The sequence below is a fragment of the Cottoperca gobio genome, chromosome 6, assembly GCF_900634415.1.
Source record: "Cottoperca gobio chromosome 6, fCotGob3.1, whole genome shotgun sequence".
NCBI classification, from domain to species: domain Eukaryota; kingdom Metazoa; phylum Chordata; class Actinopteri; order Perciformes; family Bovichtidae; genus Cottoperca; species Cottoperca gobio.
This window is the reverse complement of record NC_041360.1, coordinates 22,948,868-22,960,337: the sequence shown is the minus strand read 5'-3', so window position 1 is coordinate 22,960,337 and position 11,470 is coordinate 22,948,868. Positions and strand designations below refer to the sequence as shown.

The window sequence follows — 11,470 nt, the reverse complement described above, 5'->3', positions numbered from 1 at the left end:
GAGCTAACCTGACAAGAAGGAGGACCAGGAAGTAAAACACACAGCGGCGCCTCGCACGTCCTGAAGCCGCCCTCCAATCACTCCTCTGGGTTAGCTGTACGATCTTCAGGTGATCTACCACCACAGTTGTAGCTTCACACGAGCAGCGGAGGGAACGTTAGCCGCCAAAGAGACACGTCTGTGCAGCGCGAGCAGAGCAGAAGAGGGGAGCAGTTGACGGACGTTGCCTCCCCTTGTGTGTGTGTGTGTGTTTTAAGAAGATTGAAGATGGCGACCAGCTCGGAACGCAGTCCTCCTCCGTTTCCCGACTCCGAGGACCAAGATGTGCTGGACTCAGAGGAAGTCGGAGGCCGAGACAGTGATGAAGAAGACGACGGAGACGACCTCTTCATGAGCGCAGTATGTCTAAACGGTTGATTTCAAGCTAAGCTAAGCTGCCTCCGATGTGGCTAACTGACGTTAACTGCCAAAAGACTCGTTAGCTCTAACTGACGTTAACTGCCAAAAGACTCGTTAGCTCTAACTGACGTTAACTGCCAAAAGACTCGTTAGCTCTAACTGACGTTAACTGCCAAAAGACTAGTTAGCTCTAACTGACGTTAACTGCCAAAAGACTAGTTAGCTCTAACTGACGTTAACTGCCAAAAGACTGTTGAGCTAAAGAAAGCTAATGAGCCGCTTTTAGCAAAAGTTTTGTTGCGTGTTTTAGCGTTGAGGAAACCGTAACAAAATATTGTTAACATAAGCAACTGTCATGTCGGATAATGTTAAACTTGCAGCATTTACTGTAACTTAAATTATCAAAGCAGTGTAGGGGGTGGTGGTGGGGGGGGGGTTCAGAAAACCCATCTTCTATCAGTTTCTGGCTTTTAAAATAGCTTGTGGTGATCTTTGACACTATTTCAAACGCCCATTTTGGTATTGATTTCTTCCTGAAAAGTTGCAATGTGGAGAACTGGCTCGCTGTGATTTTCAATCTGGTCGATTGGGAAATCCGATGACGCAAAGTAATGGCTGTGCTCCTAGTTTTCTGTGCAGAATATCTTCCACACTTCAAGGTTAACGTGCACTAAAATATGAAGGTATCCTCTTCAATATTTTGGGTGTGCAGACTTTTAGGCCCTGCATTGGTAAAACAAGCAGCTGTCTAATGTTAGCAGTATGCAGGGAGTGAGGTCTGTGTGGTTTGTTTGTGAACTTCATTTTAGATTATGTTATTCATATTTTATAATTGGTTTAAAATTCACTCTCCTTTTTTTGTTGTTTTTGAATGAGGATTAAAAAGCTGGCTCGGGGAGCCTCCTGTCATGTGAGTGAGCTGTGGTCACATGGTCAGAACCCGGATGTTTTCCCACAGTCAAAGTTCAGAGAGGAGATTGGAAAGTTGCTGTCTTTGATTTTTTTTTTTTGAGCGCTGGATTCACTGCTGCATGGAAAATATTACTCAGCAAGTTGTGGATGTTACGTTTAACATAGCCTATTTCTGCCAATGTGAGGGAAAAAAGATCCTGTAATGATTTAGGTTTGCAAAATAATGACTTTGTATAAAAAAATAATGACTTTGTCTCAAATAATGAGTTAGTGTCTCAAAAAGAATTAGTTACTATCTCGACTAGTCACTATTTTGAGAGTTTCTCATTATTTTAAGATACAAAATCATTATTTTGAGATGTATTATTCAGAGAAAGTCTAATGAATTATAGGATCTTTATTTGTTTCATAACAAAGCTAAGTTTTCATCTTGTTTTTTTTCCTTTGCTGGCAAAAATGGGCTTCATATTTAACAGAGCTTGTAGCTAAAGTAATGTGTACACCAGACATTGGTCATTTTTGTGGATTCAGAGTGGCCTCATATATAAATGGGACATTTTAGTTATTTGTCTTTTACAGAAGCACTGTCTTAAGAAATTATTTACATAGTATTACTCAATGTGATAAATATCACGTACATCCAAAACCTATGATAAGACACTACACTTTGCAAAGAGGTGTTTATAATAATTCCAGTGAGTGTAGACAAAATGGGTCGCAATACAAAAAAAAAGCATGATGAGTTTGTGTAATTTGTGTTTTTAGCAATGTTCTGGTAAATGCATGCATTTTGGATGTAAAGGCCATACAACTAGATGTTTTTGTTATTCTAGTGAGAATACATGTGTTTTGGATGTAAAACCCAAACAAATGAATACCAGAGACTTGGATTATGCTGCAGGAACAGTTTAACAATGTTTTATGGACATTGTATGGTGTGAGGAAAGTTTGGAAGCTGCATGCCTTGTGATATGAACCGTCTAAAAGGGTTAGATAATTAATCTATTTGTCAAGTGACCAACAATTGATTGCCAACCATTTTGAAAATCAATTAATAATTTTAGTCATATCTTTGGGTTTTAGACCTACATTTTATTGTCCTGATGAATAATTGACAGATAATTGTTATTTGCAGCCCTATTTAAATACTCTTTACCCCTGCTCTCCAGACCAACGCTCCACTTACTGAAATGGACAGCCCACTGTCACCTGCCAGTCAACCCAGTGAGGTTTTAATGAAGCCTCCCACTGACCTCATGGACGATCCCATAATCGAGCCCATCAGCAGCCAAATGGAAAACCAACCAGTGAGCGAAGTTGTAAACGAATCCTCAGATGATTTTGTCGACCTAACAAACAATCTAACCGACTCTCCTGATGAAGCAGACGCAGCTGAAAGTGCTGTTGAAGATGCAGCAAAAGACACAACTGAAATCCCTTTAGATGAGCCCTCAGATGATTTTGTTGACATATTTGGAAGTGAAACTGAAGCACCGCCAGAGAAAGTTATGGAAGAGGATGTTGCGGAGGTTACTGTTGAAGCAGCAACGGATAAAAGTGAAGTGGCCAGTAGTGTTACACTTCCACCTGGTGACGGGGAAACAGGAAGTGAAGAGGAAGAGGAAGAGGAAAAGGAAGCAAAAACTTCCACTGATCCAATTATCGACCTCAGTGAAACACAACAGCTACAACCTGCCAGCCACACATTTGTTGACCCTTTGGTTGACCTCCTTAGTGATTCTGCACCCACTGCTGATGCCAAAATACCCAGCCGGGCAACAGTCGATCTGTTCGAAGACGAGGGGAGCGACTTTTTCACAGAATCACGGCAAACTAAATCTGCCAAGCAGCAACAGAAAAGCCTCTTCGGTGAACTTGATGAGGATCTGTTCGGTGAGCCGCTGGGTGTCACATCAAAGAAAGCTGTCAACGTAGAGCAGAAGGACAAACCTGTCAAAACCAAAGCTGCTACTACTGATGTTAGCAACATGGGTGGGCCGCTGCAGGACATTAATCCTGCAGAACCTGCTGATCTCTTCAGTGAGGAAGCCGTCGCCACAGTGCCCAGCATCAAAAACACCAGCACTGTCAACTCCAAGACTAATGGAGTCAACTCTGAAGAGGAGATCGATATATTTGCTGGTGGGTCAACTATTTTTGTTATTATGTAACATCATCAGGATTTTAAGATTTAGTGTTCTAAAGGAGTGTTCACATAGAGCAGTTAATTCAGACTCTCGAGGGCTCATCCTCTTCATCATGTGAGAACAGTTTCAATAAGCTTTTTATTGAAGTAAAGTCATAAACAGAACCAACAACAATTTAAAAACACCAGATGGGCATATTATGTGCTTTCAGTGTGTTCTTTACTTTCCACTGTTTATTTATCGGAGGTATGTTTGCTGTTATAAGATAGTGGACAGTAGAACGCTTACAGGAAATGAGGGGAGGAACAGATGGAGGAACAAAGGTTCACGGCAGATTCAAACCAGGGATTCATTCTGTGGTCAACGTCTCTCTACAGGGTCTAGAGTCAGCACTCTACAGGTTTAGCATCATAATTATGTAACCTTCAAATCTATTTAGCAGAACCAGAGAAGTCTGTTTTTTTATCCCATGTATTCTTCCTCTTTGTCAAAACCTGGCGCCTACATTACCCACAATGCAACAATGTGTTCATTATCAAACTTGTAGTGTTCAGACCAAACCAACGCCGTCTCAAGTGACATTACTTTTTTATTAATTAACCTTTTGACATGTGCAGTAATGCTCCCCAACAGAAGTAGATGTTGGTGTACAAATGGGAGAGTTCCCCTTTTAACTGCAATAAAGTAGACCCTCGTGACTTCACTTTACAAGCACGGGTCCACATGTGATAGACCTGTATTACACCAGAGGCTGAAGGCAAGAAACACAAACTGTAGGTATTCAGAGTCCATGTCTGTGCATGCCTTTTTACTTGTGCCGGACAGTTCACGACGTGAAGTAAATAATGGACATCTCGCTACACATTTCCTGTCTAACAGAAGCCACAGTGGAGCTTTCCCTCGACAGTCCGCGGGACGAGAGAAAGAAAGACGTGTCGGACACACCGTCTGTGTCCGCGGCCCCCTCCCTGTCAGCAACTGCCAGCCTGGTTAAGCCCATGCCTGCTGCCCTGGAGGAGGTACACACTTATCTAACCCCAGAGTCACTGCAACAAAGTAATGACTGAGAACTGTTCAAGGATTTGGAGACGTCGTTCATTTGTGTTGTTGTACTAGTTTAACATCTTACCAGAACAAACGTAAAACTTAACTAAAAATTCCACTTCTAAAGAAAATGTAATTGACTGATCGTTACAACTTTCACTTTCTGTTCAATATTTGTTTTAGTTGGAGGAAGAAGAAGAAGAAGAAGAAGAAGAGCAGGAAGACAAATTTGAGGTTTTTGTCTCCGTCAAAGACCCTGAAAAAATAGGTGATGATTATGTTTAGTCTCACAAAGGAAACCTCTGTACAGAATGCCGAGTAATATACTTACATCCTTGTTTTTTCTTCCAGGGGACGGAATGAACGCCTACATGGCCTACAAAGTAACCACACAGGTACAAATTTACAAACATAAAACCTTTCACTTGACCTGACGTTGGTCATCTTTAGTGCCGGGGACGTCTCATCAGATGTGTGGTAACTGTGTGTCAAGAGAGGAAATACTGGTCAGCAGATTTTAGGAGAAACGCCCATGCACTGGTTTTGAAAGGCAAACTTAGATTACATCACAATGTAATAGTAACACTTCACCACATGTAAGCGTGTTCGGTGCATCCAATCCAATTGAAATCATATGAATGTGTGTTTCAGACCCAACTGCCCATGTTCCGCAACAAGACTTTTACAGTGAGGCGACGCTTCAGCGACTTCCTCGGACTCTACGAGAAGCTTTCTGAAAAACATGGACCAAACGGATTCATCGTGCCTCCGCCACCAGAGAAGAGCATTCTGGGTAGGCTGACTTGGCTTTTGCTGTTTCCTCTGATGCCGCAACTTTAAATCTTCTCTCCTGCCGCTATAAGAAGGGATGTTGTCTTGCACAGGTATGACGAAGGTGAAGGTGGGAAAGGATGACTCTTCATCGGCAGACTTTGTTGAGAGAAGAAGAGGTGCTCTGGAGAGGTAAGAGAGAAGGAATGCAGTTAAAGCTGTGAGGACTATTCCTGCCCGTCTGATACTCAACTCTCTCCCAAACAGTGGAGCTGTTGTGATGTTACGCTGCCAGAGAAAACAGAGTGAGGTTTTTGTGTTTGCCCGTGTGACAGGTATCTCCAGAGGGTGATCAATCACCCGTCACTTCTGCAGGATCCTGATGTCAGAGAGTTCCTGGAGAGAGACGAAGTAAGCCATAATGAGTTTGGGGAGCTTTTTATAAGACGAACGTTTTCTGTGAAATACTTTATTCTTTAAGAACATCTAGTGCACAACTTCAGCACGTGATACTTCTCTGATCATGGGATGAATTATTCCTCTGCCATTTACTTCTCCCTCTTGTGTATGTGAAGTTTTTACTATATTGTTTTAAACGCAGTCCGGTGATGACTGTAATATGCGTGTCTGTGTCTTCAGTTGCCCAGAGCAGTGAGCACTCAGGCTCTGAGCGGCGCCGGCTTCCTGAAAATGATCAACAAAGCAACAGATGCTGTCAGTAAAATGACCATCAAGATGAATGAGTCAGACGTGGTGAGTTCAGACACTCCTGCTGCGTCAGGGATTCTTAAAAATGTAAAACCGTTGTGAACAGCAGATAAAAAAACATTTGTGATGAGGAAATTCATTAAAAAGCAGAACACTTCAAGCTCCCAGTTAAAGGCTGAAGGCGCGGGGCCAAAACATATTGTATTATACACATGCACTATTATACACATGCACTATTCAAACACTCATACTGTAGGATCAGGGTTCTTGTATAAATCTAGAAAGTCTTGAAGTTAATTAGATTTCTTTGACTCATTTTATTACTCAAATGTATTTACAAAAATATTACAATGTGGGGAAATATTGGATTCCAATCATCCTATAATTCTAATTCAACATTTTATCCCAGTGTGACTTAACATGTTTTAGATGTTAGTTGTGTTAACGAGGCAATAAAAGTGGATTTAAAAGCTATAAATACAGTAATAGTAGTAAAATGGCGCGAGATAGAACTATATTAATAAAACGTTACTACTTAAATACAATAAAGTGAATGAACTAATGTTGTTGATCAGAAGCCTGGCTGAGTCTGTAGGTGTCAGAGCTCGGCCCACGCTGGAGTAACAGCTGTTGGACTGACTAAGTGTGTTTTGCTGCAGTGGTTTGAGGAGAAGCTGCTGGAAGTCGAGTCTTCAGACCAGCATTTCAGGAAGCTCCTCGCTCTGGTCGAGTCTCTGGTCGTCCACAGGAAAGGTAAGTCGTCTCCCTTCCAATCCACCGATATAGACGAGTAGGATGTTTCGGCAAAGCTCTGCCTTTCTTACAACCTTTTACTAAATCCTAAATGGAAACACATTTTATACAATAGCTAACTCTTTACCAACGTGCTTCATTAGACATTAGTTTACAGATGATCACTTATTAGTTTGTAATATTGTTGGTGTCTTTAAGTACGATGGAGTAAAAGGGCCAGAAAGTGGTTTTATAAAAGAAGAAGAAGAAGAAAGAAAGTGGTTAACACTTGAATCAACCTCATCACACCACAGACGCCGCCGTTAAACAGGGAACGCCACATGCACACGTCAGTGAGGAAGTGCAACAGTACGGAACATGCAGTGTTCAACTCATCCAAAGTGGTTCATAGACTAAATAAACTATAATCTCTAAGAATATTAACCTACACTGGCCCTAATACGCCGTCGTATCCAAGTACATGGTGGGGAAAGCCTGTTTTACATTAACATTTGGCTCTCTGCCCCCCCCCCCCCCTCACCCCCCAGAGCTGTCGTTAAACACAGCCAGCTTTGCCAAAAGCACGGCCATGCTGGGCAGCGCAGAGGACAACACCGCTCTGTCCCGAGCTCTATCTCAGCTGGCAGAGGTGGAGGACAAGATGGAGCAGTTACACCAGGAACAGGCTGCGAACGACACCTTCAGCTTTGCAGAACTCATCGCAGATTACATCCGTCTGCTCGGAGCCGTGAGGGTACTGAGAAAATCTTTTCTGGGCGTCTTGAGACGTATTTATTTCTCATTGTCATTCAAACATTTGACAACATTTAAACACCTGGCTGGATGTGTAGCTTGCCCTCCCCCCACAACAAGCAGAATGCCCTTTATGACTGAAGGAGTTTTTGAGAGTAGTTCTGAACAGGAGCCTTGGCTGCATGGCGACAGGAATATAAACATGAAATGATCCGTGTCTGTGACCTGCAGGGGTCGTTTGATCACCGGATGAAGGCGTGGCAGCGTTGGCAGGACGCTCAGGCCGTGCTGCAGAAGAAGAGGGAGACCGAGGCCAAACTGCTTTGGGCCAACAAGCCCGACAAACTGCAGCTGGCCAAAGAGGAGATCGCTGAGGTACAGCACGGCCAAAATCAACACTGAACATAATTCGATGAGGCTGCGACGCCTGGAAGTTTGATGTTGTTGTTTTTCCAGATTGGGAACAAAGTTTGAGTAATGAGCCCCTTGAAGAGCTTTTATAATGTTTCCTATCGTCAGAAACAAACTTTTAATTTAGTTAAATGTAATAAATCCAATTCAAAATGGACTTTCTCTGTCAAAGATGCTAAGACTCTTCTAACTTTACAGTTCTAAACTTATGAACTCATTATTATCGCTCCTTACATTTGTCTTCTTTCCTTGACGTCGTGACACGATTGCACTTCTGTACGACGGGACTTTGAACTTCTCCTCTCGTTAACAGTGGGAGGCCAAAGTGACGCAGTACGAGAGAGACTTTGAAAGAGTTTCTGCGACCGTGCGCAAGGAAGTCGTCCGCTTTGAGGTACGGATGTTTATCTTTGTTGCATCACGTCGCAACTAAAACATGCTATTCGTTACTAATGGGTGGATTTTACCTTGTTTCATCCTACAGAAAGAAAAGGCCCGGAACTGTAAAAGAGAGATAATTAATTACTTGGAGTGTCTGCTTCAGTCTCAGCAGCAGGTGAGTGAATATTTAACATTTCTATAATCAAACCAGTCATGTACATTTCTAAATAGTTTTGATATCGGGGAAAGGCTTTTCCATCTATGGCCGTCCTCGTTTTGATTTATGGTGTTACACAATATGTTCTTATATTTAAAGGCGTTGTGATCAAAACTGAGAAAAGCAACAATTTCACAAAGTGGATCTGAGAGTTTTTTTCATTAATGTAAACATCTTCTGTGCAGTTAAGAACGACCCTGACACTCTGTCTCTCTCTCTTGGTCCTCCAGCTCATAAAGTACTGGGAGGCTTTCTTACCAGAAGCGAAAGCAATCGCCTAATCCTCCAGCACCAGCCTTTTGGATGACGAAACAGGCTGCCTTTTTCTTATACACTTTACCTCTTGCCTTTAAACCAAGGAAAATGCGCGCATTGTAAAGGGAGATACAATCAACCAGTTTTTTTTTTATCACCTTTAACCTATAGCTCTGTACTCTATTGTATTAATAATTGTATATTTTTCATTTAACCTTCCACAAATATTTTCTTATTAGATGAAAAGAGTTTGCATATACAAAGATTATGGACACACAAAAAGAGAAACAGATGAATGATTCCATTAGTTTCCACCGGAGAAGGAAAACAAAGCGAGTCCGTTGTTCTCAGGATCCTTCACATCAGCAGTGGTTAAGTGTTTACAGCGGAGCTACTCTCTCATCAAAGATTTCTGGGGACCCAGATGAAGAAAGTGGCCACGAGTCTCACTCGGTTTGTTCTTTTCAACGACTCAAAGGGATAAAATAACAGTTAAAACAAATAAGAATTATGAGCACTTCCACCTGGTGGATAAAGTACTTAAGTACCAGCCATGTTTTTGTTTGTTCTTTTCAGATTTAAAATACTATCGATGCTGAAGGGTGGGTGGGGGGGGGGGGGGGTGCAGGGTATTGAGAGGCATTAGATTAGTACAGCTGTGGTTACAGGGTTGCATCGTAGGTCAAGCTTGTGAGTTAAATGTTTTAGATATGATTTCATCATCATCATAGTGCAAACTTTACTCTTATAACTACACATGTCTGTGCCTTTTTAAGTCAGAATGGTGTTTTGGGTATAATCCAGTTAGGGAGAAAGTTGTACTGTGTTGTGGGCGATGCAGCGGCTCGTTAACAGCCATAATGATATAATGTTAAAGCCCATTTACTACAAATTAAGTGTTTTTCCTATATATTCTTGCTTATAACTCTGCAAAGTTTTTTTCCTTTTTGAATGTGTTACTTTCCAGACAGCCTACTGTGTGATAATCAACCTGCACTGACTCGGAACAGTTCATCCTCACAGTGAGCTTCGTGTCTGAGGTGACGCAGTACAGCTAAGTGTCAGTCGATCCTCATGACGAACTTTAGGAAAGATCCAGTAAATGTTGACACCGTATGGATTAGCCTTCGCGAGCACGTTTCAAGTCTCTGCAGGTTCATTATGTTCATGCTGTGGTGGTGAAGTGAATGGAAACCAAAGGCTGCCTGGATGCTAGGGTTCTCACACCTGCTTTGAGGTTTGGTTGTCCGTGATGCGATGGCTGCAACTAACAATTATTTTCATTATGTGTTAATCTGTCTTAAAAAAAAAAAAAAAAAAAGTTTCCCAGAGCTGAGGCGACGTGTTGAAATAGTTTCTGACTAATGATTGTGTTTTAAAGGTACCCTGTGGAGGTTTTGAGCAGTAATGGCTTCATATGTTTGTGTCCCGTTAGAATCTCTCCGTCTCTCCTTCACACGCAGGTCTGTTGATGCTTTCATGCGTTCCCGCTGATCGGCAGCAGGCGGCAGTGACGTGCCAAGAAGACTGCCAGCTAGTAGACATGGACGCAAACAATGTAGAGTTCAAATTCTTCCACTAAAACAAAACCACATTTGAGAGAAGATACTAAATGCACTTTGAGAGACGGTGAATGTAAACTTAACTTTAACCAAGAATCCACAGGGTACCTTTAATTTACTACGATATGAAACAACAGAAGCAAATCCTCAGATTTGAGAAAGTGGAACAAGCGACGGTTAAATTCTGATTAATTATCAGCATTGTTTGAGATTTACTTGTCTGTTGATCGGCTAATCATGTCAGCACTAAATAATACTGTGTGGGATTTCTAGTAAGTGGGAAACAACATGCAGAAAGAGACTGTTGATGCTCGTAGACATGAGATTAATGTCAGATACTAAAAGTACTGATGTCATAATGAACCCTGTGCATCCCTGGAGCCTCAGGCTGCAGTTTGACACGTTGCGTTAACATCAAACGGTAACAAACCTGTGGCACGGCTGCCATCTTTTGATTACAGCTTTAATTTCACATTTGCGCACACTTAAATTGAAGCCGTGTAGTGACGACCTACACCGTATCAGTTGTTGTCACCTGTTAACCTGCGGACATTTCTTTTGTTTTTGACAATAAGATGCACGCTTGTTTTAAACCTGTGGTCAGACAGCACTCGAGTAAAACTGGTTGTTAGTGCAGCCTCACGCTGTATGTCATCACGTGTCAATGTGCAGAGCAATGTCAGCACTGTGTCATAGAAATTTCTTTTTAAACAAATCAATAAAAGTTGCACTGTTTACACTTGGAAATTTCATTAAGAACTTCAGACTCCAGCGTCTTATTTCTCCACTTGGCTTGTTTTCATTCGTGATTCATAGTATGTGTACCGTTTATTTATCTGTATGATTCCAGACCCTTTAACAGAGCACCCTGACACCTCACACACCTCACTATTTATTCAAAACTATTTACAACATGATGCAGAGTTACAGACATCCAGACATCAATGGTTTGCATACTTTTCATCTTTAATCTGTATACTGGGAAGCAGCAGGATCAGGAAACTGCTACAACGTAAAGCTTTCATGTGCTGCATCCAGATATCGCTGATTAATTCAAACAACTTCAAACGAGGAAGGCAAACGGTGGAGATGGACCGGCTGAGGAACTAAACACCAAGCTATGACTCATGACAGCTCGCTGTTGTTTCAGCTAGCAAAACACCGTCTTTGTTCATTCT

General features: G+C 41.9%; 1 protein-coding gene across 1 annotated transcript; it reads left to right on the top strand.

Annotated features, from left to right (window-relative positions):
* The first annotated feature begins 245 nt into the window (after positions 1-245).
* On the top strand, positions 246-11,051 carry snx1a (sorting nexin 1a). Its single transcript, XM_029433503.1, has 15 exons — positions 246-399; positions 2,481-3,453; positions 4,338-4,477; positions 4,686-4,770; positions 4,854-4,897; positions 5,154-5,295; positions 5,387-5,465; positions 5,609-5,684; positions 5,913-6,026; positions 6,641-6,734; positions 7,262-7,467; positions 7,698-7,841; positions 8,191-8,271; positions 8,362-8,433; positions 8,706-11,051. Exons 1-15 carry the CDS (start codon positions 268-270, stop codon positions 8,754-8,756), a joined length of 2,433 nt encoding a protein of 810 aa, XP_029289363.1. The 5' UTR covers positions 246-267; the 3' UTR covers positions 8,757-11,051.
* Positions 11,052-11,470: the final 419 nt, after the last annotated feature.